This window comes from Athene noctua, chromosome 29 (genome assembly GCF_965140245.1).
Source record: "Athene noctua chromosome 29, bAthNoc1.hap1.1, whole genome shotgun sequence".
Lineage (NCBI taxonomy): Eukaryota > Metazoa > Chordata > Aves > Strigiformes > Strigidae > Athene > Athene noctua.
Window position 1 is genome coordinate 2,479,263 of NC_134065.1, and position 27,897 is coordinate 2,507,159.

At 60.7% G+C, this 27,897-nt stretch overlaps 3 protein-coding genes across 7 annotated transcripts; all 3 read right to left on the minus strand.

The window, feature by feature from the left end:
• Window positions 1–2,649: 2,649 nt before the first annotated feature.
• Window positions 2,650–10,768, minus strand: ETV3 (ETS variant transcription factor 3). Of its 2 annotated transcripts, XM_074929200.1 has the most exons (5): window positions 10,620–10,768; window positions 9,392–9,629; window positions 7,179–7,294; window positions 3,385–4,575; window positions 2,650–3,238 (listed from the first exon to the last, which is right to left on the minus strand). In XM_074929200.1, exons 1-4 carry the CDS (start codon window positions 10,705–10,707, stop codon window positions 3,404–3,406), a joined length of 1,614 nt encoding a protein of 537 aa, XP_074785301.1. In that variant the 5' UTR covers window positions 10,708–10,768; the 3' UTR covers window positions 2,650–3,238; window positions 3,385–3,403. The 2 variants fall into 2 exon arrangements, with proteins under 2 accessions (XP_074785301.1, XP_074785300.1); XM_074929199.1 differs by having other exon boundaries at window positions 2,650–4,575; window positions 10,620–10,767.
• Window positions 10,769–14,426: 3,658 nt separating this feature from the next.
• LOC141971434 (SLAM family member 5-like) lies at window positions 14,427–16,428 on the minus strand. Its single transcript, XM_074928776.1, has 5 exons — window positions 16,167–16,428; window positions 15,552–15,836; window positions 15,346–15,465; window positions 15,053–15,144; window positions 14,427–14,501 (listed from the first exon to the last, which is right to left on the minus strand). Exons 1-5 carry the CDS (start codon window positions 16,426–16,428, stop codon window positions 14,427–14,429), a joined length of 834 nt encoding a protein of 277 aa, XP_074784877.1.
• Window positions 16,429–19,825: 3,397 nt separating this feature from the next.
• LOC141971606 (SLAM family member 8-like) lies at window positions 19,826–26,817 on the minus strand. 4 transcript variants are annotated; one of them, XR_012635300.1, is made up of 8 exons: window positions 26,532–26,817; window positions 24,033–24,125; window positions 23,346–23,687; window positions 21,841–22,134; window positions 21,624–21,743; window positions 21,411–21,491; window positions 20,710–20,834; window positions 19,826–20,576 (listed from the first exon to the last, which is right to left on the minus strand). XR_012635300.1 is itself a non-coding variant. In XM_074929066.1 (8 exons), the coding sequence occupies exons 1-7, from the start codon at window positions 26,602–26,604 to the stop codon at window positions 20,718–20,720; spliced, it is 1,131 nt and encodes a 376-aa protein (XP_074785167.1). In that variant the 5' UTR covers window positions 26,605–26,815; the 3' UTR covers window positions 19,826–20,128; window positions 20,710–20,717. The 4 variants fall into 4 exon arrangements, 3 of the variants coding, with proteins under 3 accessions (XP_074785167.1, XP_074785166.1, XP_074785168.1); XM_074929066.1 differs by having other exon boundaries at window positions 19,826–20,128; window positions 21,400–21,491; window positions 26,532–26,815; XM_074929065.1 differs by having other exon boundaries at window positions 21,400–21,491; window positions 26,532–26,813.
• Window positions 26,818–27,897: the final 1,080 nt, after the last annotated feature.

Below are 27,897 nucleotides of genomic sequence, written 5' to 3' on the forward strand. Positions count from 1 at the left end.
CGTCTAAAGGCACTGCACAATGGAGTATTTAAAGACTACTTTACATTGTTATGTACATATACACACACGTTCAATCCTGCTCTCCGTGGACAGACAGCTCAAGCTAACCACGTCCCCGCCGTACGTGTATGCATCCGCACTAATCCCTGCTGAATCAATTCTAGTAAAGTCAAAGAACATGCCTCAGGAAAAGTGATTTTTTTTTTTTTTTTTAAATTTAAAATTTAAATTTTAAATTTTTAAATTTAAAAAAAAAAAAAACAACAACTTTCTATCAGTAAATACTTTCTCCTTAAAAGCACTCTAAAAATCGAACTTTTTTTAAAACAATCTGATTACGATTATTTCAAACCAAAAGAAGAAATTACATTTTTTTTTTGTGGTTTTTTTTTGTTTGTTTTTAAACCCACCAGGATCCATAAGACAGAAAGAGAGAGAAAAAAAAAAATTACTTTAAAAACAAAAACATAATTATGGAATAAATAAAAACAAGGGACAACCGAGCAACGGGTGGAACCTCCCGCAGGCGACGAGGACGAGGCGACGGGCCGCCGAGGTTAATGCTTCTGGAGTGGGGCTCTTCCTCCTCCTCCTCCTCATCCTCCCCTGGACCTGGGAAGGGGACGGTGGCCCCAGCCCGGGGCTCGTTTCGGCTCTGCAGTTCGTTAAGTTCTCGCCGCCACAGGGAGATGGGTGGTTAATCCACCCTGTCCCGTCTTGATCTTTTTTTTTTTTTTTTTTTTTTTTTAATTTCCCCCAAAATCTTGGTTCAGTGCTGGTTGTCCGATTAAAGTCTCTTTCCTACAGATTCTCTATGACTAAACAAAGCAAAAATGGTTTAAACATTAACATGCTCTTGATTAATTAATACAGGTGGACGTTGAGATTTCAACCATTTAAACTTTACAAGTTTAAATATTTTGGCACATCGGAATATATATAATTTTTTCTTCTCATTTCTTATTTAAAATGTATTTATAAGCGCCCTCCTCCGAGGCTGCTGCTAGGCAATGTGAAGTCTGGTCGGGGGGTGAAGGGGGGGGGGGAGCCCCTGCCTCGCACCGAGGTGACCCCCTGAGCCGGCGGGGACGCGGGTAACGGTTTGGGAGGGTGGAAATGAGGGGAGGGGGGGGGGGCTGCTGGGTGGCTGCTCCCCCCCGCTTTCCCGCTCCTCCGAAGCGGAGCCCCTCGCCCGCAGCCGCTCACTGGTCCGTTGTCCTGAGAACCTGAGTCCTTTATCCCTGAACGCGGAGCTCCCGGTTTGCAGTGCAATGGCTATGAAGATAACAACCCCCCCCACCCCGCGAGCCCCCCCCCTCCCTCCCTCCCCCACCCCAGCACCCCCTCCCCTCCCCAAAACCGATTACAAACTTTTAAAGCCAAACAACAGTTCAACTTTTTGGGGGTTTTGTTGGGTTGGTTGGTTGGTTTTTTTTTTTTTTTTGCCTTAAAGGGCGAGAAGGGTGGCTCCCCCCTCCACCCACCCCCCCCCAGCACTTTGGGGGGGGGGTGTGTGACGATATGCATCACTGATGGGAAAGGCCTCGTGTTTCTAATTCCTGAGTTCACTCGCTGATCCCCTCTCCGGGGCCGGATTGAGGGGCTCCCCCCCTCTTTCCTCCAGGCGCTGGGGGGTGTCCAGAGCCCAGCAGGGTTGGGGAAGAAAGGTGGGGGACACACACACACCCCACACCCCCCCCCAAACCCACCCGGAGCTCGCCCAGGTAAGCAGATTAAAGCTCCCGCATGCCCCGGGATCGGCGTCTCGATTCGGCGGGGCCCGACCAGCCCCATTTACCCGCCTCGTTGAGTTTTGCAAAGAATTTTTGTGCTCGCACACGCAAACACACGCGGCGCGTGTGCTCCCTGTCCTCCTCCAAGAGCTCCCCGAGTCCTCGACCGGAGGGATCTGCCCGCGCACGCCTCTCGCCTACAACCGCCTCAACAACCTCGGGCCGCAGCTCTACCCTCCGCGGAGGTTGGTCCTTTCCAAGCTGGAAAAACCTGGAAACCCCCAAGTGGGTCGTTGGGGGATTCATCCCGCCACGACGGGAGACGAGCGCGCCCGTTCCTGGGTGTCACGGGGAGCCTAAATTAATCAGCCTAACGATTAACGTAGCTGCGTAGGGAAATAGCAGATTTATAGCCAGAAAAAAAAAAAATAATTTAAAAAAATACAGCGAGATATACACCGCAAACCGCCCGCTCCCCCCCCCCTCTCCGCCCTCCGTGCCTGGAGGCAGGCGGCGGGCACGGCCGCCCCTCCGCTGCCGTAACCACCGCGCTCTCCTCTGTCACCCAAAATCCCAAAGCTCCGCCGAACCCAACCGCGGCCCCGACGCATCCGGCGCTGGCCCGGGCGGCTTCTGTCAACAGACCCTGCTCGCATAAAGTGTACACGTAGTTAAGGCATGAGTCAAAGTGATAGGGGAACCGAACAAAGGAAATAAGATTGAACAAAGCTCCTGTCATTCCTTCTCTATGAACTCACCACAATCGTTTCAGTGTTAATCTTCCAATCGCTCCCAACTCCACCCATACAATTAGGGGGAGAGAAGAAGAAGAAGAAAAAAAAAAAAAAAAAAAACCTAGGGTACATTTTAATGCGTCTATTAAAGGCATTAGGTTATTTTTTTTTTTCCCACCCCACTCCCTTCCCTGAAAGATTTTTTTTTTTTTTTATATATAATATTTAGCTCATGGCTTCTGCAGTATTTCAGAAAGGCGAAAAAAGGACTAAAGGATCCCGAAGCGCTACCGAGATCCGCTCGCCGGGAACGCGGCTCCCTCTCTCCAGCAGCGTCCCACCTTGCTGGCGTGCCGGTGACTTTCTGAGTTGTGTCTTTCTGTGACTTTTTTTTTTTTTCCCCCCCTGCCCTGCTCCGCAGACGGTGCAATATTCCCTCGCCCCGTCCCCTCCCTCAAAATACAGACGGTTTCCGAGGCTGACGCACGGCACGTCTCCAACGGGCAGGAAATCCTCTCCCACCATCGCACCAGGCTCCATATATATATATATATATATATATATAAAAAAAAAAAAAAGGGAACTAGATGAATTCAGAGATTCCTGCTTCTATAAATACTAGAGCGCATATAAAATAGACCGTGTCTGGAGTTCCTCCGTCCCGGTGGAGGCCTCAACCCCGCCGGAGTTCGTGCAAGGTCTGAAGCTCGCTCGCAAGGGCGGGCAGCTTCCCTCGCCTCTCCTCATCGGAGCAAGACACCCGCGTCTCACCTGCAATTCAACAATGAAAACAAAGAACACAAACCCCCTAGTTTCTAGAATTACCAAACCAGGCTAGCCCCAGCCCCCCGCCCGCCCCCCACGCTCTGCAACCTTGCTACATAAATACACAGATGTTTTCAGCACAGCAGCCGGACCTGCGAGGCTGCCCCGGGTTTAGGTGTCGGAGGCAGCGGCGGCCGCCACGGCCTTGGGAGCTGTCGCCAGGTGGGGGCTGCCCAGCGCCCCGTTCCAGTGGACTCGGCCGTTCTGGCGCTCCTCGGGGACGTCGGCCTGGCGGTCACCGTTCCAGCGGCGCTTGAGACGCAGCTTGGGAGGCATCAGGGCATCCTCTCTCTTCTCCTGAGCCCCCGGTTCTCCGGTGGGTTCTCGGGATGACTTTTCCCCGCTGCTCTCCCCTTGCTCCTGGGATTCTTCGGCCGAGAAGCCGGCCTGGGTGGGTGCTGGCGGGGCTGGGTGCCACGACGGGGCAGCTGGCCTGGCAAACACAGGCCCTCTCTCCTCTTCCAGGCCGGAGCCTTCCTCTCGCTCACTTTTCTCTTTTCCTTTCGCCGGTGGCTCTTCGGCCTCTGCCTCCTTGTCCATCGCGGGCTCGACCTTGACCCTGGGAGGAGGAGTAGCGAGCTGGGGGGCCGCCGGCTCCTCAGCGCTTTCCAGTCTCTCTCTGTTTTTGCGGCCCACAGGGGGAGGCTGTAGCTTGATGGGGAACTGGGGCTGCTCCTCGAGGGGCATTTGGCACTGTAGTGGCGGCACCATGAGCGGATAGCGGGGGAAAGTCCGCGGACTCAGGTGGTAGTTGAAGACGGAGCAGGCTTGCGAATGCAGGTAGTGTTTCATTTCCTCGGGGTTAAAAGAGAAGCAGCTGCTACCTGTGAAGGGGCTGAGGCCCGGAGAGGGGCTGTAGGAGAAAAGGGTGGGAGTCAGGGACAACGCAGGAGAGATCGGGACGTTGAGGACCCCGCCGCGCCCCGGCAGAGGGGACACGGCAAAGGGGCTGTGAGGATCCGGGTAGATCCCGGGCCTGCTGAAGAGAGGGAGCATGATGTCGGGCTTGCGCTTCTGGTGGTTGACGCCGCCGGCGCCCACGGCGTTGCGCGAGGCCATGAGATCCACGCCACGGCGCCAATCCGAGGAGCCGTCCTCCAGCTCCGGCATGTCCGGCTTCCTCTCGCCGCCGTCCCCCAGCCCTTCGGGGTTGGATGGCACCAGGGAGCCAGCGGAGAATCGACTGGGCTGGGCATCCTCGGTGGGAGAGTGGCTGTCCAGCGGCGGGAAGTGGAAGCGGGACGAAGCGGTGGGGACGGGAGGAGCGCTCTGAGGAACGACACCTGCGACAGGGAGGGGCGAGAGGAGAAAGAGCACGGGGGAGAGTTAAGAGCGCAGTCGCCGAGGGAGTTAAATCACAGGTAAAGAGGGCTGCGCCCGCAGGCGTTTGGAAGAGTAACACAAAAATACCACGCGCTATCAACCAACGCAGCAGACGATTAGATGGGAGGTGCCTTTCCCATCTGCTCCCTTCCCCTGCACAGCTCCAGCCTCCTCTGCCCACCTCAAAACCTCGCCACTGCCGGGGATGAATCTTCTCCACTCTCCGCCCCGGCTGAGGTTTCGTGAACCTTCAGCGCCCACTGAAATAACTTCCACTTTCAGATGCCCTCCCCTGACCTCCTCGCTCTGGTTTAACCAGAAAACGTCTCGGCGACGGTGCACGAGGAGCAGGGTTGAGTAATCGTGCTCCAACGCCACCGGCAGAAGCGCTGCTGGTAAAAAAACCTCAAGCTCTCAGGGCTGACTGAAAGTCACTGATTTGTGCTTTTCTGGGAAAACGGCTTCTCTCCAACGCTCCTGCCAGCTCTCACTGGCTCCTCTTCCACCGCCGTGCCTACGGAGCTGCCTGTCTACGACTGACTCCTGCCATAACGAGCCATATTGAGGCAAATTCTTCCACCCGCTTTTTCACCTCCACAACACACCCGTTGCTTCCCCCCCGGCCCCCCCCTTCCCTTCAAACCTGCGCCAGAGAGAGCCCAGAGAAGAAACCTGATTCCAGTGCCCCAAACAGGTTTGATATCCCAACCCCCAGCCCAGCCAGAAGGAAAGAAAACAGGTTGTAATTAGACAAGTGCATTCCAGTTCTCCAAACTTCTTTTTTTAAATGCATGCCCCAGAGATAGGAGGGAGTGGCTGCAAACAGGGAAAAGGAACAGCAGTGAGCAATATTGAGCTGGAACTGCCCAGACTCGTTGCTGCAAGTAATTATAGATCTGCAGCGCAGCTTCATACTACATCTTACACCCCCATGCTTTGGCTAAGGACTCCTGGAGAATACATTTCCTTCTCCCCGCTGCCATAAAGGCAACGTGTCCCCCACAGGTGAAGCAGAACGTCTTTCTGAATATTTCTGTTCTCCCAGCCCCGTTTTGGGGTTGCTGTTTGCTCAGAGGGACAATGTCTTGAAATCACATTTACGCTCGTGCCCGGCTGGGCCCCCCGCCCCCCAGGGGTGGGGAGGGACTCAGGTCGCTTCAACTGCCAAGATCAACGAGCAGCCACCGCCGAACGTAGGCACAGGCTACGCGAGGAGCGATGAGAAATAACCTTGCCCACACGTAACCTGTTTTTCTGAGCCGCCGGGGTTTCAGAGTCAACATTCAATCCCCACTTTCCCCTGCTCTCTCCCTGCTAGACGGATCTTCAAGGCTTCCCCTGGGGCACTCGGCACGAGGTGAGAACTAAGAGCTGTGAGAAAGGCCGGTTCAGGCGCCTCCGTGCTCGCGCTTTCTTTGCTGTGGAGAGTTCGCCGTCTCGGGCCTCGCTGTAATGACTTCCAGAAGGGTGGTTTGTGTTTTTTTTTTTTTCTTTTTTTTTTTTTTTTTTTAAATGGACTCAATGGCCGCTAATTTTCCTGGTTGCGTGGTGGCTGTGCAGTTATGGAGGCAATCACCCCAGCTGCAGAAATCTAGCTACGGGGGGACTCAACTCCACCAAAAAGGAGCTTGTGAACAAAGGACCCTCTTCCAGAGAAACCACAGCAGTACTGCTGACTCTGGGACAAACCCAGACTGAACTCCTGCTACTGCTCCTGGCAAGAGACTCAAAAGGCCTTTTAGGACGAGAAGGGAACAATTATGCTCCATTCCCAAACTCTTTTTCGTTATCCTGAACGTTCTGCACACCGTCCTGCCACAGGGACAATCATTTTAGTCATCTGTGATTTTAGTCAAACTCAGCCAGGTTACTACACTCCTCTGAAAACTGCTCTGCTCTTACGTTCCTCTGAACTAACAGTTAGTTAAAGAGTTGGTTAAGAAAAGTTCTTTTTGACTTAAAAGGAACAGAACTGAAGCAAACAAGGGGCCTTTGCAGAAGCAGGCAGGAGAGCAAACTGCTGTTAAGCTGCAAACTCTCTGATAGCGCTCACATGCGTGCACCTCTAAGCTCCTTGTCAAGAAGGGTCACAATTATATGGCACCATAAACTTATGTGACAAGCATGTGAGTGAGGCAAGGTCCCTGCAACAGGGCTGAAACCCTCTTATCCCAAGGACACCCCCAGCCTGACAGCAAAGCAAAGCAAACCCACGCCAAGACAGTCCACCAAGCGAGTTGCAAAAGGAAACCAAAATGCCCCCAGTCTCCCCCTGAAGACAACCACAGATCCCGAGGGAAAGAGCGCTCGGGATAAGGCTTTATCGACGTTCAGACATTCCCACCACAGCAGCACTGATTGCCCTGGCAGTCTTAGCAAGACTGATACGGGATATGCCGAGGCTCTGGGATCCCTCCCGAGGCTCCGGGGTCCTTCCCAAGGCTCCAGGGCTTCTCCTGAGGCTCCGGGGTCCCTCCCGAGGCTCCCAGGGCTGCTCCCAGCCCCGTTCCACACCCCAGGAGCATCGACAGTTAAAAGCAGCAGCCCCGACTCCTTCACTCACCATTAGGCCGAATGTTAATGAACGGGTAGTTGGGCATCACCAGCTTGTTGAAGTTGAACTTGTAGGTAAACCTTTTGCCCTTTGTCTTGTGGAGAATCCTCTTGTTGTAATAGTATCTGTTAAGGAAAGTTCAAGAGATCGATCAAAGCACGTGGCGAGATGCTGAAAGTCTCGTTTCTTTTAGCGCCACCAACATCCGTCTCTGACGTAGCTACAAAAGTGAAGTCACCCAGAGGATTTAGGTTATTAATACAAGAAAATATTAGTAAATCGGGGAGTTTCCAAACAGCACTCACTCCTTTTACAACCCGTTCTTTAGCAGTAGGTTTCAAACCATTTTACAGGTCGTTACGTTCCTCAGAAAAGGTGAGATCCTGAAGGGAAGGGAAAGCTGAACAACAGGCCAAGCCTGTACACGCTGTTCTCACCCCTGTCCAAACTGGGACCAGTGCCATGGGCTGGGGGGAATCTCCCCTGAGCATCCCTCCCCCTATTCCCACTCGCCCCAGGGCCCCGCAGCCAGAGACACTCACACGGTGGCTCCACCTGGGCTGCGACGGCTGAGGGGGAACGTTACAGGGCCTGGAGCAGGAGGGGAAAATTCAGGGGAACCTGAAAGAGGGGAACATGCACCTGGGCGGGGGCAGAACAAGACTCATGGCACCGAAAGAGCTGAGCAAAAGGGTCCGAATTACCCAGATAGCCTCAGATTATTTTTTTTTATTTTTGCAACCTTCCAGGCCAGGGTATTGTAAGAGCGTACAGGGCATCAGGTGAGCTGGTTTCTGCTGCTCCCGTGCCCGCGAGCAAGTTGTTTCCCTTCTGTTCATCCATTCGGATTAAAAACACCTGGACTGTGGAGGTGCTCAGCACCAAACCCCCCCCCCCTTACCTTCCCAGCCCCAAACAAAGGCAGCACGGAGGCAGCAGGTCTAATCCCCACCGCAGCCACCTCCCCACTTACACCACCACTGTTTGTCCTCAGCCTCTGGTGTACAAACAAAGGTGTCAGGGGCGGCTCGTCGCCGCCGTTCTCTGTATTTAAGAGGCAGATTAACAGGCGCTGCCTGTTGCCACAGCGTGCTGAACCCCGGGCAGGAGCAGGGAAGGAGCCCCAGGCCCCCGAGCTGAGGCAGCTGCGATACCCCCAGTGCTCCTGCCCCGTCGCTGTCACACTCAGCACCAAGATGCCAAGACATGACCAGCGTTGGCAGGTGGAGGCTATTTTTCCACTCCCATGCACCAATTACAGCCTCGGTGCCATTCAATTTATTGTTTCCTTCCTGTTCCAGTACGAGACTCTTATGTTTGCTGCCTTGTTTGTCTTTGTCAGCTCCACCCAGGAGGTATCAGAGGGCGTAAGGCAGCGAAGTCCACGTTAGAGACTGATAATACCAGAACATGTCGGGAACCTGGCCACTCCTGCAGCTGACAGCCTCGAAATGCTGAAATACTTCAGAGGGTCACGCTAGTTTTCCACTGTCTGCCTTCAAAATACACAGCGATAACCGCAAAAAATAAACCCAACTACGCAAAAATGTAAATAAGAGGGCAAAGTTGTACTGGAGGCTGGGGAGCTGCGAAGCGAGGAACGCTCAGCTCCTGTCTCGCACGAGGAGACACTCGTGGGCAAGGGGCGTTCCTAAATTTACCCAAATTTGTGTCATCAGGGCTCAGGAAACAGCCCAGTCCAGGCCCTCGCCGTGGGACTGACATCAAACCTCTGCCTCACACAGATTTAGTCGTAAAGAGGGAAACACAAGTTATGTTAGAAAGGGGAGTTGCTTTCTCTGAAATGGTACCCTTGATGGTGTGATAATAGAGTAACACCTCTGGTTTCCTCCCACACCTTCATTGCTCAAGCCAGCAGCGGCGATGGAAGCTGAGAAAAAGAGACAGAAAAGCTCCCCGGAAGGAAGCCATCCTGATAATAACAACCTGAACTAGAGGTGCAAATTTACACCGTGACACAGAGCACGGCGCGGTGAACTCGGGACTCCCTCCCCCGTCTCTGTAATCACACCCAAGCACAGTCAGACCTACCCGAGCAACGTGGCATCCCAGGACTCTAAATTTGATAGAAATCTCCCAGAAATGCAGATGCCACCAAGCCAGGGACTGAATATCTACAATTTGTTCCCCAAACGAGGTGGGGAAGGACGGGAGGAGGGTTTGTTGTCAGCCCCTCACCTCCACGGTTAATTTCTGCTCACCTGAGCGCCCGGCTCAGCTTGTCATAGTTCATCTGGGGTTTGCATTTTCTCCTGCCCCACAGTCGGGCCACTTCATCGGGGTCCTTGATGACAAACTCGCCGTACTCGCCCTGCTGCCAGGCGATGACATGGCGGAACTCCTCCTTCTGCAGCAGCTCCAGGATGAAATGCCATAACTGGATCTGTCGGGAGCCAGGGCTGGACTCGGTCTTGTAAGCCCACTCTGGGAAATGATAACCTTGGAAAGGACCAAAAAGGAGGTTAAAAAAAAAATTAAACATCACCCAGACAGCAACAGGAGCTCACAACTGTCAAGCTCTACTGCGTATTTATCGTTTTTTTTCCCCCAGAGCAAGACCACAGAGCATCGCTGGGGGCTGTAACTCTGTTAAACATTCAGCGTGGAAGCAGAGAAACCCAGCTCTCCTCCTCCAGCTGCTCATTTTCTTACTCCTTTTAGCCCCCTCTCCTTGGAGAATCCCCAACCACCACCACAACACGGTAAAACTGAAAGGGACGTAAGCGTGAGCAGCAGCAGAAAGGAGCCCAAAAGCTTAAGACCGCGCTACAATTTGGGCTCCAGGCGGCTGAAACGAGGCAACTAATCCAGATCGGAGCATTTGGTGTGCTGATGTTGAGGGGGGGGGGCGAGGGCGGGTGGCTCCCAGCGACTCCAGCTCCCCCTTATTTCAGAGCACGGCACCCGCTCCAGCTTCGACTGCGTCGGCAGATGTTTCTGAGCGACTGCCAAGTTCGGCTTTCTCAGAATAGTTTCCCAGCACAACTACTAACGCGAGGTTTTCTCTCTCTCTTCCCCCCCCCCCCCCCCCCCCCCAAGATCATCGTGGCCACAATTTCAGGCTCCAGCAGCGTGGAATAAGTCACATCACGCTCCAACGCCACCCACACCACTATCGCAGGCTGCGACGGAGACAAAACCAGGCACGAGCTGTACCACACCGGAGGGGATCCACCTCAGAGATCCCCAATCCTTACGAACAAAACACCTCCAGGAAGATTTTTTTTTTTTTTTTAATTTATTTACATCTTAAACTCAGCACTCTCCAACAGCCCATGGACCGGGCGTCGGGTCGATCCTCACTCACACACGTTTTTTTGCCCACATATGAGAGCTTTTGGGAGAGGTGGAATTAATCCCGCCTGAGCTCCTTTATCCTGGGAAAAGAATTCGTAACAGCTGAACAACTCAGCCTTTAGACTTCCTTACCTCCTCCTCCTTCTGGCTTATCCACAATGCTGCAGCCTGCTTTCATTTTCTCCCTCCTGCTGACTGCGAAACAGAAGGAAATCGGCATCAGCGACACGGACACGCCATTATCGCAGGCGGCACTTGGAATTTCTCCGGAGAAGCCACCTCCAACCGTAACCCTGCCCGTCCCCCGAGACGCTGCCCGGGGTCTCCCTGAGCATAATCATCCCCGTCTGTTTTTCCTCCCCCCCCCCCAAAAAAAAAAAAAAAAAAAAAAAAAAGGCCGGTGTTTAATCCCTGCCTCCCTCCCTCCTGCCCGGCCGTTAAAGCCCGCGAACGAAACGCGGCAGCACGGCGGGGCCGTCAGACAGACAAAACAAGCCAAACACAGTTTGTCTTCTGTTACTAGACGGGCTCCGCTGCCAAAATACACAAGCTGCTGAGCTCGCCCAGATGTACCAGCGAGGGAAAAGGGGCGGGGGGGCAGCGCGGGGAGAGGGGGGGGGAATAAAATCCCGGGCTCCTGATCCCCGTCGGAGACAGCACATCTGATTCCAATCGCTTGAGGTGGGCTCGAAGCGCGACCTGCCAGCGCCTCGGAAATCAAACGCTGTGTGTGCCCCCCCGCCGCCTCCACGAAAAAAAAAAAAAACCAACAACAAAACAACAAAAAAAAACGGTAAAACGGGGTTTAGGCAGCAACAGCAGCGACGGGGGGGGGAGCCCCCCCTGTCTCAGCCTCAAAACCGGCAGACAGACGAGCCCCCCCTCGCCCCTCCGGGAGGAACCGGCCCCGCTCCGGCCCCGCCGGCCTTTCCTGCTTTGAAATGTTCAAAGTATGTAAATGGCTGCCAGGAGGAGATGGAGGCGCCGCGGCGGCGGTCGGGCCCGGGCTGCCGGGCTCCCGTTACAGCACCGCCGCCCCCTCCGCTCCCTGCCGCCGGCCTGCCCCAGCCTGCCCGCCCGCCGCGCCGCTCCCGCCCCTGCCCCGGGCGGGGCAGCCACGGCACCGCCGCCCCCCCCCCCTCCGCACCCCACCCGCCGCCGCCTCCCCGTCGCCTCTTACCTCCTCCCCGGTTACCGGGGACCACCCTCTCCCACCCCCTCCGCGGCCATCGGGAATCGTACACCCCCACCAACCTCCTACGCCCGGTTACCGGGAGGATCCCACACATCGTTCGCGCAGCCCCTCCCGGTAACCGGGGGCTCCCCGTTTACTCCTCCACAAGGCCTACAACAAACGCCCGCCCCCCCCCCGCTCCATCCACAGCGCCGCCGCCAAAGGCCTCCGGTAGCGGGGCCCGACGCGGCCTCGCCGATGGCCTCCCGGTTCCCGGGCGCACGCACCGCCGCCGCCCCCCCCCCACCCCCCCCCCGCACCGTCCCGGTGCCCGTCCCCGGCCTCGCCAGCAGCCGGTCCCCGGAGCCCCAGCGGGCCCGAGTCTGCGCGTACGCGGCGGCCTCGCCGGCGGTTCGGCCACTCCCGGTACCGGGACCCACCTGCGGGAAGGGGGGGGGAGGGGGGGGGCGGCGCGGGGCCGGGCCGGGTCCGGCGGGTGAAGCGGGGGCCGGTGGGGCGGCGGGAGCGCGCCCGGGCCGCGGTGCCGATGCGGGGTGCGCGCCGCTCGCCTCGCTGCTGCCGCCGCCGCCGCCGCTGCCTCCCCCGCACAGGCCGCCGGAACCGGAACCGCCGCCGCCGCCCACACACTTCCGGGCACGCTCCCACGCGCTTCCGCTTCCGGCCTCGGCAGGGCGGGAGCGCGCACGCACGGCCACGCCCTCCAGGCCACGCCCCCTCACGCCCCGGCGCGGCGACGGGTGGCGGCGAAGGACAAACGGGGGAGGAAAGCGAAGGGGCCGGCGGGGCCGGGATCCGGCCGGAGGGGGGGGGGATCCAGCGGCGCCGGGATGCTGCTGCGTGGGGATCCAGCTGTGCGGGGGGGCTGTACGGGGATCCAGATGTGCATGGGGGCTGTACGAGGATCCAGCTGTGCAGGGGGGGCTGTACGGGGATCCAGCTGTGCAGGGGGGCTGTAGGAGGATCCAGCTGTGCAGGGGGGGCTGTACGGGGATCCAGCTGTGCAGGGGGGCTGTAGGAGGATCCAGCTGTGCAGGGGGGGCTGTACGGGGATCCAGATGTGCGGGGGGGCTGCACGAGGATCCAGATGTGCAGGGGGGCTGCTCGAGGATCCAGATGTGCAGGGGGGCTGTACGGGGATCCAGATGTGCGGGGGGTCTGCACGGGGATCCAGATGTGCGGGGGGGCTGTACGGGGATCCAGCTGTGCAGGGGGGCTGTACGAGGATCCAGCTGTGCGGGGGGGGGCTGTACGAGGATCCAGCTGTGCATGGGGGCTGTACGAGGATCCAGCTGTGCAGGGGGGGCTGCACGGGGATCCAGCTGTGCATGGGGGCTGTACGAGGATCCAGCTGTGCAGGGGGGGCTGCACGGGGATCCAGCTGTGCAGGGGGGCTGTAGGAGGATCCAGCTGTGTGGGGATCCCCCTGTATTTGGATCCAGCTGTGCAGGGCCCTCGCTTTTCTGGGATCCAGCTGTGCGGGGATCCTGCTGTACATGGGTCCCCACTTTATCAGGATCCAGCTGTGCAGGGATGTGACTGTATGAGGATCCAGATGTGCAGGGATCCTGCTTTACTGGGATCCAGCTGTGCAGGGGTGTGACTGAGGATCCAGCTGTGCAGGGGTGTGACTGTATGAGGATCCAGATGTGCAGGGATCCCGCTTTACTGGGATCCAGCTGTGCAGGGGTGTGACTGTATGAGGATCCAGATGTGCAGGAATCCTGTTTTATTTGAGTCCAGCTGTGCAGGGGTGTGACCGAGGATCCAGATGTGCAAGGGTGTGACTGTATGAGGCTCCAGCTGTGCAGGGATCCTGCTTTACTGAGATCTAGCTGTTCAGGAGTGTGACCGAGGATCCAGCTGTGCAGGGGTGTGACTGTATGAGGATCCAGCTGTGCAGGGATCCTGCTATACATGGGTCCCACTTCATCAGGATCCAGCTGTGCAGGGCTCCCACTTTTCGGGGATCCAGCTGTGCAGGATCTGTCCCTGGGGCACAGGCAGTTGGGGGCTGCAGGGGAGGGGGCACCCCATGACTGGCCCCGACACGCTGCACAGTGGGTGCTATTCCCCCCCCCACCCTGTGGGTGCTGCCCCCCCCCCCCCCCGCACTCCTGGGGGGGCCACTCTGGGAGGGGGCCCCATCCTGGTGCCAGCCCCAGTCCTGAGCATCACCCTGTTTCCCCCCCCTTGCAGGGGAGGGCAGCCCCAGTCCCCCACCAGGCTGCAGAGCCCCCCAATCCCTGGGTGCCCCGGGGGGGGCTTTGACCCCCCAAAATCCACCCACACTTCACCTTCACCCACCTTTATTGGAGCCACCAGTGAGCTGAGGGGTGAGGGGGGGGTTGGGCCCATCCCGCACCCCTGTCCCCGCTCTTGGGTTTGGGAAAAGGGGATGTGGCAGCCCCCAGGGATGCTGCTCGCTGTCCCCATCCCCCCCCCGAGTCCTGCTCTGCTCCCACAGCAGGGGGGGGGGGACATGGAGCAGGGAGGGGGCAGGAGACATCACAGATGGGGACACACACACACACACACACACACACACACGAGTGTCCGTCAGTCCACGGCGCCGTCCGGTGTCACGGGGGCTCGGCGGTCCCCAGCCTGCTCCCGCTGTCCTGCTTGGGGACAAAGCGGGGGACAGTCAATGCGGGGGGGCAGAGCCGGGTCCTTCCGGGGGGTGGTGGGACGAGGATAGACCCCCCCCCCCCCCAGTGCCGGTGGGACTCACCGGTTGCTCTGGGCTAAGCGAGCGTCTCGGCCCGGCTGCCCGCGCCTGCCTGCAAGCTGCTGTAGATGGTGGTGGGGTGCTCTCGGTGCTGGGGGCCAGAAAAAAAGGGAGAAACCCCCCCTGAGCCACCGGCCCTTGACGGGGGGATGCTCGTGGCCGCTCCCCAGCCGGGACAAGCCCCCCGGGGACATGATGACCCTGGAAAGTGCCCTTCAATATCCCCCTGCGGCCCCTCCCCGTCCACCCTGGGTGAAGCACGAGGACCTTCGGGGTGACACCGGGAGCCTCAGTGGGGCTGAGGAAGGGGCTGTGCCCCCCCCCCAGCTCAGGGGACTTTGGGGACATGGAGGGACCCACAGCCACAGCACCTGGAGGGGAGGGCTGGAAGCCAGAGCTCAGCCTTGGCACGAGCTGGATTTGGCCCTGGAATCCCCGTGGAATGGACCAAGAGCTGGATTTGGCCCCGGAATCCCCGTGGAATGGACCAAGAGCTGGATTTGGCCCCGGAATCACCGTGGAATGGACCAAGAGCTGAATTTGGCCCGGAATCCCCATGGAATGGACCAAGAGCTGAATTTGGCCCGGAATCCCCATGGAATGGACCAAGAGCTGGATTTGGCCCCAGCCCCTCGGCCTCACCCACTGATCTGCTGCCGGGGGGGTTCTCCTCTCGATCTGGGCGTACCACGGCTCGGGTGGAGCATCCTCGCTGGAGAGGGAGGAGAGGGCAACTACGGAGAGAGGAGCAGTTGGGTGTGAGCCGAGGGGTGCCGGGGGGCAGCTGGGATGCGGGGAAGGGGAGATGGAACCACCCTGGTCCAGGCAGGGCAGGCAGAGCCACAGTGAAGGGAAAAGCCGGTTCTCTCTTTGCCGGCTCTGTTTGCCGAGCGATCCCGGCTGCGAGGACACAGCCTTGACCTGGCAACACCCACCTCCCTCAGCCGCTTTCTTCCTCCTCTTCTTCCTCTGCAGCCAGGCACAGCCGAGCAGGGCTCCCACACCCATGGCCAGCGGCGCCGGGCACATGTGCCACCTCCGCCAGCCACGCGTGTCTGCGGGGACAAGCCGTGGTGGGTGCCAGAACCCCGCCAGGTTGGATGCGAGCGGGTGCTGGTTTTTATTTTTTTTTTTTTTTTACCCTGCAGCTGGCACAGGGTGTCCAGGTGGATGCTGGCGCTCCGCTCCATGATGGGATTTCGGGCCACGCAGGTGAAGCTGGAGTTGAAGGCGCTGGGGGGCACGGCCAGGCGCAGCGTCCGGGCGCCCTCGTAGGGCTGTTCCCACGGCGTCCCCGGGGAGCTGCCGAGCTGCCAGACGGCCTCAGCGTCGCTGCCGGCCGGCACCCGGCACCGCAGGGTGATGTTACACTCTTGGGTGCTGAGGGAGATCAGCTGGTGCTGGATCTCCGGTGCCGGCACCGGCCCTGTTTAAGGTGGAAGCAAACCCTGTCACAGGGCCCACCCAGCTCACCCAGGGACACCCGGGGACACCCCGGGGACACCTTGGGGACACCCTCGGTCCCCTAGGGAAGGTGAGCTGGGCTGGAGGGGCAGCGAGAGGGTGTGGGAAGGGGAAGTGCAGGTGGGGGTGGATTGTGGTTAGTCATGTGCCAGGAAAATCCCCGTGACATATGTTCAGCATCAATAGCAATTTCTCTTCCCCTTTCTCGGTGCTGATAACTCGGTGCAGAAGGCTTTTATTGCCTCTCCACTATAAATCCATCTCCATCACCCACCGTTCTGCAGCCGCTCACCGTAGACGGAGAGGTTGAAGAACTGATCCTCCACCAGCGCCGGGTGCAGCTTAATCCGAGCCCCGTAGACCCCGCTGTCCCCCCGCTCCAGCGCCCTGATCCTCAGCGCCGTCTCGTTGAACATCTCCAGCCGATCCTCGAACTGGTCCTTGGGGTCGGGGCGCTTGAAGCCACCGGGGCCAAATTCTGCCACTTGAATGGTGGCGCCGGCGCCGGTTGAAAAGCTCCACTCGATCTCCTTCAGCGTCTTGTTGGGGGGCATTGCCGGGGAGAGCAGCACGGACCCCCCCAGGACGCCGTTCACCTGCTGGGGCTGGGCTGCTGCAGCTGCTGACCGGGTCAGGGATAGTCTGGAAGATGGAGACCCCCGGCAGCCCCCCCGTTCCTGCCCACAGCCCCCACCCGAGGTACCCGTGGGCATCTGCCCACCCGTGCCTTAGTCATGGGAGTGCGGCGCCTGCCTGAGATGATTCATTTAATCCTACACCCATCACCTTCCCTGCCAGCAACCCCCGGGGGGATGCCGGGCGCTCCTGGTGCCTTGCCAGCACCGTCCTGTGTTGTCCCCGTGTCACCCCACGCTGTGCACGGGTTGTCCCCACGACAGGGACCAGCCAGGACTTCAGGGAAAGGATGAGGATGCTCTTCCCACCACACCTGTGCTCAAGTGGGGCTCAAACCAGGACATTGAGGTTAAACCTCTGGGAAATGTCCCGATGGGGACAGGGACCCTCCATTCAGGGCTGTGGAGGAGCTCAGCGCTGAGCTTTTGGGGTGCAGCCCCACTAATTCTGGGGTGACAGGGAGATGCCCACACCAGGGGGGGACAAAACGAGGATCCGAGATGCCGCCCGAACGCTGCGGGAAGCTGACGCATCCTCCTCCGGGGCGGGGGAACGCTCGGACACGGCTGTAGCCCCACACCGCAGGGTCCATCCTGCACCCCAGCTCGCAGGCCGCTCGCTTCCTGCGCGCTCTGGGGCCGGCTGCGACCTCTCCCCCCCCCCCCGCCCCCCAACCCCAGCTCTCTGCAGCCGCTTTGGTTTGCAAAGAGGAAGGTGAGGCGAGAGGAGAAGCGCGGCCGGCGTGTAGCCTGCAAACCGCACGCGCTGGCGCAGCGTTGAGGGGTTCGTCACCCCGTCGAGACGTGGAAAACCCCCGCCCTGGTTTAGGGGGTGCACACCCACCCCCCTCCACCTGGAAGGCAGGAGGTGGAGGATTTATTTGGGTACCCCCGCCTCGGGATGCCACGCTCGGGTCCGCAGCTGTGCGCGGTGACGAGGAGCGAGGGGGACGCAGCCGTCCCCCGGGGCACCCAGCTGGGTGGCAGCACCCAGCCCCTGCTCATTGCACCCGTCGAGGGTTTTCCAACGGCAGAGGATACACCCCCACGTCCACCACCCCCCCTCTTCTTTCCAAACCCTGCCCATGAGGAAGCGGGTCCGTAGCGGCGATGCTGCGGCACGGCCGGAGCAGCCAGGGGTCAAGCTGCCCTTCGGCCTCCCTCTTCCTCCTCGTGGAAACACGAAGGCAAACGAAGAGGGGAGATCGCCCTCCTCTGTGACTCGCCAAAATTAATTTTCCCTTTTCCTCCTATTGCGTGTGCCCAGAAGGAGCAACCAGACCCAGGTGCCGGCCCGGGGGGGGTCTCAGCCCCATCGGGGACCATCGACCCCTCGGGGGTTGATTTCTGCTGGTACCAAAGTGAGGGGGGGAGGCTGAGAAACACCCCTCCATCGTTTCTCCCATCAGCTGCCAACAAGCAGCCCCAGCTCGTCCCGGTTCACCCCCCCGAGGTGCCCCCGCTGCATCATTCCCAGCTCCTTCGCTGAGGGAAATCTTGTTTTCGCTTCTAATATTTCACGTATTTTCTACCCGCCCCCCAGGACGAACATTCATTTTGCGACCCAAAACCACACTCCCCAGCTCTCTCCCATCACCGCCTGGTTGCTGAGAAATGGGGGGTTGCTCGTAAATGGGGGTTGCAAGCGTTGGAAGAGCTGTGGTCCCCTCCCAGCACGGCTGCTGCCCCCCCCTCCACATGCCTACCTGCCACCACGAGGAGTGGGGCCAACAGCCAGGGGTTGGGGGGCCGGGAGTGGCCGGGTGACATCCCCATCGCTCCAACGCTGCGACCTCGAAGCCTTGAACTCAGCTCTACGCATCGGCGTGGAGGGAGTGAACATGCAAATCCACCCACAGACACCAACGCGCCTTCCCAGGGGAGTGGCGATGGGGGAGACACGGGGGGGACAAACGTGGGGTCACCGCTGAGCCCACCTGGGGTGACCCGGCCAGGGGTTGGGGGTGGTGGGATCCTTCCCCTCTCGCTGCACCAAAGGTTTGCTGCTGGTTCCCAAAGCCACCGGCCAGCACTTGGGTCCCCTGAGCTGGTTCCCACTGCCCAGCCCTTTTTTTTTTTTTTTTTTTTTCCCCGGGAACCGGGTGTAATAAATAAAGGAAGGAGCCGGATGCTGCCTGTTGCTGCCTGTTCTTGGGTAAATAACGCCAGCTGGGCCGGCTGCCTCCGTGGAGGTGGGTGCACCCGGCGGGGATGAGTCCTTGTCCCCAGCGCGGGGCCGAGCTGGGGTGGCTGCTCCTCCCGAGGAGGGTTTAAACCGAGGGGAGAGGCTCCCTGTCACCTCAGAATTGTCCTGGTTGGGCTCCCAGAGCCCGGGATGCTCCTGTCCCCCACACCCGGGATATCGTGTCCCCAGCACCCGGGATGCTCCTGTCCCCCACACCCGGGATATCGTGTCCCCAGCACCCGGGATGCTCCTGTCCCCCACACCCGGGATATCGTGTCCCCAGCACCCAGGATGCTCCTGTCCCCCACACCCGGGATATCGTGTCCCCAGCACCCAGGATGCTCCTGTCCCCCACACCCGGGATATCGTGTCCCCAGCACCCAGGATGCTCCTGTCCCCCACACCCGGGATATCGTGTCCCCAGCGCTCGGAATGCTCCTGTCCCCCACACCCGGGATATCGTGTCCCCAGCGCTCGGGATGCTCCTGTCCCCCACACCCGGGATATCGTGTCCCCAGCGCTCAGGATGCTCCTGTCCCCTGCACCTGGATGTCCTGTCCCCAAATCCAGGGTGGTCTGTCCCCCTCCCTGAGGCTGCGTTTCCCATTGGGTGCTCCTCCAGTTTCTCCCCATGAGCAGTAACATTTTTACTCAAGAAGCTTTCACGAAACTGGTTCTGGTTCCCAGCAGCAGCAGGAGACACGTAAAAGAGGAGCAGGTCTCTGGGGACAGCCCAGCCCTGTCCCCACGCTGCTTATCACCCCCTCGGGGGTCCCACCACCCATCCTGGCTGCGATGGCGAGAGCCCCCCGAGTTTTGGGGGGTGTGTGTGGGATGGCTCCAGGCAGCTCAGGGACCACAAGAAGAGGTCACCCCGCTGCTGCCTTTCTGAAAAGGGAAGCGAGAGGCGGCTGCGTCACCCCCCTGCGCACGAGGGGAGCGGGTTGGGGTTTCTCGGGGCGCAGCCCCAAACCTGGGCGGTTCACACAGCCCCTGGGGATGCTTCTGCTGCGACGGGTCCGACACGCAGATGCCCAGAGAGAAACAGGCGTGTGTGAGCGCACCCGCACACGCTTGCACACGCGGGCACACGCGGGCACACGCCGCCCGCAGCTCTCCCTTGTGATCTCACCAACATTTATTTGCTCTTTTTACAACGGCGGGAGGTCTGGCCGAGCGAGGGGCCCCCGTGACAGTAGGTGCTGGACACACAGGCAGTGAGACACCCCCGCCGTCGCGACGGGGCTACACGGGCGACAGCTACGGTGGGGAGGGGGGCGAGGGAGGAAGGGGGGGGATGTTTCTCGGTGGATCTGCACAGGCGACGGTCCCTTCTGCATCCTTCCGTGGCCCCGGAGATGCCACCCGGGCCCCCGCTTTGTGTCGCTGGGGGTGAGAATCTCCCCACAGAGGGTCCCGGGTGGGAGCTGGAGGCTGGAGGGAGGGGAATTGGGGAGAGGTGGGGGGGTCAATCTGCCCCAGGGGGGGTCTCATTCTGGACCCACATGTGCCCCTGCCCTCCCCAGTGTCCCCAGCCCCGGCCAAGCCTGGCAGCGGTGGCACATGGGAGGTGAACCCCGGGGTCCCCCCAATCCCGGAGCATCCCGGGGCATCCGGGGACCGCGGAGGGTCCCTCAGCTCGTCTCTGCCTTGGTCCGGGATCCCGCTCCCCAAACAGTCTCAGAGGGCGTCAGACAAGGAGGTTGGAGAGAAACCGGAGGTGTGTGTGTAGCGGGGGGGGGGGAAGCGTCCGTCCGGCTGTCACCCCGAGATGGTGCCTCCCATCCCCGGAGCCGAAACGGGGGCTGGGGGGTTCGGATTTGGCACACAACGCACTTTACAGCCCTTCCGGGAAATCCCGATGCTCCGGCTCTGCGGGTGCCTGTGGGAGAGAGGAGCCCTTCAGCCCCCCCAGCGCGTGGCGACGGAGTTTGGGGGGGGTCCCCACATGCAGACACCTCCCCTATCCCCCATCCCCTGGCACTGCTCCCCGTTTGGGGGCAGCCCCCCCGCACCTGAGGGCCTATGTCACCTCCTCGGCCGTGTCCTCTGGCACCCGGCGGATCTGCTCGTAGACGGTGGTGACCGGTGGTTTCTGCGGCGGACTCTGCTCCTGGTTATTTTCGGGGTGACCGGGGCCCTGCGGTGGAAACTGGGGGGTTGGTGAGGGATCCCCCAGCCCCGCTCTGCTCCCGGCCCCGGGGAGCCCCTGCGGGTGCTCTGCCCCAGCACGGAGCCCAGCCTGCACCCATGGGTGTTCTGTGGGGCTGGGACCCCACCGGGGCTGGGACTCATGTGGCCAGGACCCCCAGTATGGCCGTAACACCCAGTATGGCCTTAACTCCCAGTATGGCAGTAACTCCCAGTATGGCCGTAACTCCCAGTATGGCCTTAACTCCCAGTATGGCAGTAACTCCCAGTATGGCCGTAACTCCCAGTATGGCCTTAACTCCCAGTATGGCTGTAACTCCCAGTATGGCCATGACTCCTAGTATGGCCGTAACTCCCAGTATGGCCGTAACTCCCAGTATGGCCTTAACTCCCAGTATGGCAGTAACTCCCAGTATGGCAGTAACTCCCAGTATGGCCTTAACTCCCAGTGTGGCCGTGACTCCCAGTCTGTCCCTGACTCCCAGTCTGTCCATGACTGCAGTGTGACCATGACCTTGCTGTGGCCAGGCCCCCCCGCCCCCCCGGGGCCTCACCTGGTCATTACCTTCCGGGGGGCTCCGGCGCACGATCTCGGCGTACTGGGGGTCGGCGGGGCTCTCCTCCGCGGGCACCGTGGGGGTGGCAGCTGCAGAGAAGTGGGGTGTCGGGGCGGGGGGGGGAGTGCTGTGTATGCTGGGAAACTGCCCCCTCCCCACTCCCCCAGCCCCCCCAAAGCTGTGCGAGCCCTCAGGGAACTGGGGGGGGGGGTTTCACTTGCCTGGGTCTGCCGCCTTCTCGCTATTCATCCGCCAGCACCAGAAAGCTCCCCCCAAGCTCACCGCCAGCAGGATGAGGGTCAGGACGATGTACCCCGATTTTGAGAAGGACGTCTGTCCCCCTGGGAGGGCAGAGAGAGGCGCTGAGCCCCCCCCCCGTCCCAAGGCTGGTGCCGGACCCCCCCCTCCAAGCATCCCTGGGGTGTGTGGGGGTCTCACCTCCGCTTTGGCAGATGGTTTGCAGGTCGAAGAGGACGACCTTGTGGTCGGCGGGGTTGCTGACGGTGCAGGAGTAGGTGACATTGGTGGCGGTGGGTGGCAGGGCCAGGCGCAGGGTGGTCCCATCCGGGGAGAGCTGGTGGCGGTCGGAGGGCAGCTCCCGGACGACGTTGTCCCTTTTCCAGGTGACGTTGACGGCGCCTTTGCCGGCGCCTTGGCACTGCAGCGTCAGGTTGCACCACTCCAGGGTGCTGGCCAGGAGCTGGCTGCGGGTCCGCGGGCTCGGCACCGATTCTGCGGCCGATGGCAGGGACAGATCAGCGCAGGGTGGGAGGGATTTCTCCACCCTGCTCACCCCCACCGTCACGCTTGTCCCCAGCACGGGGACCCTGGGGACACCTGTGGTGGCAGGATTTGACCTTTTGTAGAGCTGGAGGGGCTGCAAGCACCGGGGTGCAACGGTCAGGGTCTAACCCAACCCTGGTAAACCCCCTCATCGCTCTGTGCCTCAGTTTCCCCACTTGTGACAATGATGTGGACGAGGGGATCGAGTGCCCCCGCAGTCAGTTTGCAGAGGACACCCAGCTGGGTGGGAGTGTTGATCTCTCGAGGGTGGGGAGGCTGCAGAGAGACCTGGCCAGGCTGGAGCCATGGGCTGAGCCCCACTGGGGGAGTTTCACTGAGGGCAAATGCCGGGGGCTGCCCTTGGGCCACAACAACCCCCAGCAGGGCTACAGGCCTGGGGAGGGGTGGCTGGAGAGCTGCCAGTCAGAGAGGGACTGGGGGGGTGAGAATGAGCCAGAGTGTGCCCAGGGGGCCAAGGAGGGCAATGGCATCCTGGCTTGTACCAGCCCTGGCGTGGCCAGCAGGGACAGGGGAGGGATCTGAGCCCTGGGCTCGGCACTGGGGAGGCCGCCCCTCGATTCCTGGGTTCAGTTTTGGGCCCCTCACCCCAAAAAGGCCATTGAATGACTCGAGCGTGGCCAGAGAAGGGCAACGGAGCTGGGGCAGGGTCTGGAGCACAGGTCTGCTGGGGAGCGGCTGGGGGAACTGGGGGGGTTCAGTCTGGAGAAGAGGAGGCTGAGGGGAGACCTCCTGGCCCTCTGCAACTCCCTGCCAGGAGGGGGCAGAGAGGGGGGATGAGTCTCTGGAGCCAAGGCCCCAGCGCCAGGCCCCGAGGGAATGGCCTCAAGCTGCCCAGGGCAGGGTCAGGCTGGCTCTGAGGAAGGATTTCTGTGCAGAAGGGGCTGTTGGGCGTTGGAATGGGCTGCCCAGGGCAGGGGGGAGTCCCCGGGATCCCTGGGGGGGTTGAAGAGTCAGGCTGAGCCAGCGCTGAGGGATCTGGGGGAGTTGGGAACAGTCAGGGGGAGGGTCATGGTTGGGCTGGAGGAGCTTCAGGGGCTTTTCCCCCCATGATGATTCTGTAAAGGGGTTAGTGCTCACACTCGGGGATTTCTATTTTTGCCCCCTGCTCCTTGGCAAAACCGCAGCGCGCAGCCGCTCACCGTAGACGGAGAGGTTGAAGAACTGATCCTCCACCAGCGCCGGGTGCAGCTTAATCCGAGCCCCGTAGACCCCGCTGTCCCCCCGCTCCAGAGCCCTGATCCTCAGCGCCGTCTCGTTGAACATCTCCAGCCGGTCCTTGAACCGGTCCTTGGGGTCGGGGCGCTCGAAGCTGCCGGGGCCAAATTCTGCCACTTGAATGGTGGCGCCGGCACCAACTGAAAAGCTCCACTCGATCTCCTTCACTGTCTTGTTGGGGGGCAGAGCCGGGGAGAGCAGCACGGACCCCCCCAAGACGCCGTTCACCTGCTGGGGCTGCGCCCGGGCTTGGCCGAAGAGGAGCTCTGTGGACAAGACAGAACGTCAGCAGATGCGTGGGGACAAGACGGGGACAGTGGGGACAAGATGGGGACAGGAGGACCCTCGGGGACGGGTCCCTTTTCGGGCAGAAGAAGCAGCATCTCCCTGCTCTGATGCAGCCGCCTGGTCTCCTCTCTGCCGTCTGGGGACAGGGATGTCCCCCCCCAAATGACCCCGTATCTCGACGGAGCCACCTCCTGCTCCGGCAGGGAGGGAAGGATGCCGGGCTTGGAGACTGGTCGCCATAAAGAAACCAAAGGATCTACTGGTTCAGATGCGGGTGTCCCATCTGAACGCCGCCGTCCCCGGCGCTGCGGCCGGGCTCTCACCAGAACAACGCTCCAAGAGAGTCTGGGAGGAGTTTCCAGCCAGCGGCTGCAAAACCTCATTGTCCGCCTTAAAACGCGCCTCGGCCCAGATGCCTACGAAAGATCGACAAGGGTTAAGGCGATGGGGGGGAGCGGGGACGGCTGCGGGGGTCCCTGCGGGGTGGGGACGCTGCACCCAGGAGGGACAGGGCCACCTCCGAGGTGTCGATTCCCGCAGGGATGGAGTTTGCTGCCTCCATCCCGGGTGGCTCCCCCCGCCCGAGGGGCAGGTTTCACCCCCTCCATCTGAGCCTCCACCGTGGGGTTTTTTTTGGCAGCATCGACAGCTCTTTGCAAAATCACGCCAGGAGCCGCTCGGCACCACCTCCCTCGCTCCTGGCAGCTCCCGCCTACCTACAAGCTGTCTCCTCTGCCAGCCCCGGCCCCCGCGGCCCCCCACGCCCCTCTGCCACTGCGAGAACAGCCTCCCCTTCTCCCTGTCCTTGTCCCACTCGGGGACCGGGATGCCCAACCCTTGGGATGGTGAAGTTGGGGCGAAGTTTGCCCCCCCGTCCCGGCTGGGATGGATCCCCCACCACGGCCGTGTTGAGGGGTCCTGCACCCCCCCCGCTGCCTCCCCTCTGCCCCCCACCGCTCGCAGGAGGCAGAAGCAGATGTGCCTGTATATTAAAGCAGATTAAACACAGACAACCGAGTGTTTACTTCGTATAAACCCCTCCAGCAGCTCCACATTACAAGCCGCCTCTTTGCTTTGCTTTATAAAGAAGCTCTCCCCGGCACTGGAGCTTTTGTTGCTCTGATCCTGCTTATCCCAGGCTCGATTCCTGTTCTTTCAGCCGAATCTTAAACCCGACCGAATTTCTGACGCTTCCCGAGGCGACTGTGAAGTTTTTGGGGCCCTCCGAAGCTGCCCCGGCTGTGGGCACCAACGCCTGGAGAGAGGATGCTGAGCCTGTGCGTGGCAGTGGGGTGGTGAGGGGGACGTTGGGGGTCCTGAGGTGCTGAGCTTGGGGTCCAGGGGGGGACAGGAGGGGTCACCCACCACCCCAAGTGGCAGAAAGGAGCTGAGGGGGGGGGGGCCTGTAGAAGCTCATCAAGCTTCTTACCGAGGAGCTCAGGCAGATACTCTTCCCCCACCCCGTGCGGAACCTGGAGGTGCACGTGTGTCCGCTCTCCATCCGTCCGTCCGTCCGTCCGTCCCCCCCAGCGGCTCTACACGCCGCCTTCACACCGTGGGCTGCTGGCCCAGGGCCCCCGCGCAGGCAGCAGCACGGGCAGCGAACCGGGCATCCTCCCTGCACCCCTGCCAACATTTTCCACACACACACACACACCCCCCTCCCGCCCCGCCGCGCATCCGCCGGCCGCCGCGGTTCTTTGGGGGGGTCCCCGCCGGCCGCCCCCGCGCTATTGTACGAGCGGCTGGAGGAAATGACAGCTGGGAAAAGGCGGCTGGTGCCAGGCCTCCGGCGAGCACAGCCGCCACCTCGCCTCCCCGGCATCCTCCCGGCTCATCCTGTTTACCCCAGGATTCCGGGAACCGAGGCTCCGCAGCCCTGAGCCCACGGTGGGAGCCGGTGGCTGAGGGATGGGGGTAAAGGTGTTGATGCTCGGTGCATCACGGTGCGTTTGGCGCCCGGATCGGTCTCCATCAGACCCTAAAAACCCAAAAGATTTTAGCCTGGGGTTTATTCACCACGAGCCCAGGTTTTGCTCTTTCTCAGCACTCCCCGGCTACGCTCTGTTATCAAATAATTCTGATGAAAGAAAGCAGCTGGAAAACTCCGAAGCATCGTTAACAGCCGATTTTCCATCTAGCTGGGTCAGATATTTGTCATCAGCATGGCAAGGCTGGCACCTTGTGCCACAGCCCTCCTGCCCGATGCCTGGCGACAGCCCGATTTACTCGTGAAGCCAATTAACCGTTAGGAAGATAACGCCCCCCCCCCCCCCCCCCCCCCTCCTTTGCCCGCTAATCTGCCCGTACTATTAGATGCTTTCTGTAGGAATTGGAGGTTTTATGGGAATTATTAAATGTGTGGATTAGCACGCTGGGAATTAAGGGGATTCCTCGCTTCTGCTTTACGTAAGGAGCCGCTTCACAGCCGGATCTGGCACAGCCCCGGGGTTGGGGGGGGGGGGGATGTTAAAGGGCTCCGTGGGGCGACAGCAGCTCCCGGCCAAAGCCACGTTAGGGGCGAAGGGACCCTCGTGGGGGGACGGAGCTGGGGGGTCCGTGGCCGCTCGGCCGCCGCCTCGTTACGAAACCTCTCGTTAAGGCTGGACCGCTGAGCCGGCGTTCCGGCAACCGTCTCGTACCTGGCTGGGAGCGCGGAGGGATGGAGGGGCAGCGTTGGGGTGGGCTACCATTAGCCCGCAGCAGGCAGGGAGAAGGCAGGACGGGGTCGGCATCCCTGCCCGTAGCCCACCCCGCCGCCAGCCCCCTGCCACGAGGCTCCCGCGGGACGAGGGCTCGGCGGTGGCCACCCGCACACTCACCTGGCCCGAGGCCGAGCAGCGCCAGGAGCAGCGAGGGCAGCCGGGCTTTGCTCCTGGCCAATTCCCCCTCCATTTCTCCTCCTCGGTTCTTCGTGCGGCTCAGTGGGCAGAGTCAGCGGCAGAAGAGACGGGGAGGAGCAAATCTGCCTCTCGCTGCAACCCGTAGGAAGCCGTGCATCGCGGGGCCCAGTCAGATTATTAATTAGCTCGCCAGAAATGATTAGAGGACCGGGGGAAGCACGCGGGAGCTGCGCCGCTGAGGATGCGAAGCCAGCGCTGAGGAAGGGGGGGTGGGCTGCTGGGGTGACCCCCGACCCTGCGGCATCCCTCGCCAGCCCAAGTTCGGTGCCCGGATCAGCGCTGGCGAAGCCTGGCACAGCGCTGCCAGGTCTTGCACTGGCCCAAGGGCTCGTTGAAATGGGGCTTCCCAGCATCAACAGCATTTGCCTGGGGAAACCCAGGGCGGTGGGAGCACCCTGGAGCTACACGGTGGGAGCACCCCACAGCTCTGCTCCCGGGGGAGGGGATGGGGGTACCCGAGCACCCTTGGGTGCAGAAAACAGCGCGGGAGGGGATGTCCCCGAGCAGATGTGCGGTCTGGGCTGAATCACAGGGGTCACACCTGGGGAATAGATGCCCTGGAAGGGGCTGGCGGTGGTGCTGCGGCAGCCGTGGACCTGCCAAGCCATCCCCATGGGCTCCCCCCACTCCCTCACCTACCTCTCCCCCCTCAAGAGGCTGCAGAAGAGCCCCCCCTGCTCTCCCCCCTAGCCCTCCCAGCCATGATTTAAGAGCCCTGAGCTGCTGCGGGGGCTGTGGCTGGAAGGAAGAACTTTCCATTAGCAGCACAGAAAGCTTATTTTTTATTTAAAACCTTCAGCAACTCAAAGTGGAAAACGGGGAGGGGGGAAGCAGCCTCCGCAGCAGGGCTGCGCTCTCTGCAGCGGGATGGAGCGGCGGGGACGGCGTTTGCTGCTCCCTTCTCCTGGGGCACATTCAAATGAGGATTTTCGAACGACTGCGGAAACTGAGGCCGGTGTGGGGAGGGTCATGGGTTGTTTATGGCCGGTGAATGCCCCAAAGCTGCCTGTCGGGGTCCCCCCGAGGGGAGCGGGCAGCTGAGCAGGGGCTGGCCACGCTGCCCACGCTGCCAGTTCCTCCTCGAGGACAGAGGGGAAATGAAAGTCGCTGAGTTGAAATTTCCAGCTAATGGGGAAAACTGGCTGGTCGGAGGAAGAGGAGAATGATGCGGCTGGATGGCACAAAGGCCAAGTGTCGGAGACGGGGCTCCGCAGCAGGCGCTTGCTGGGAACGACACCGGCTCCTGTGCAGGGCAGGGGCTTCCTCCTGCCAAATCCTCCTGCCT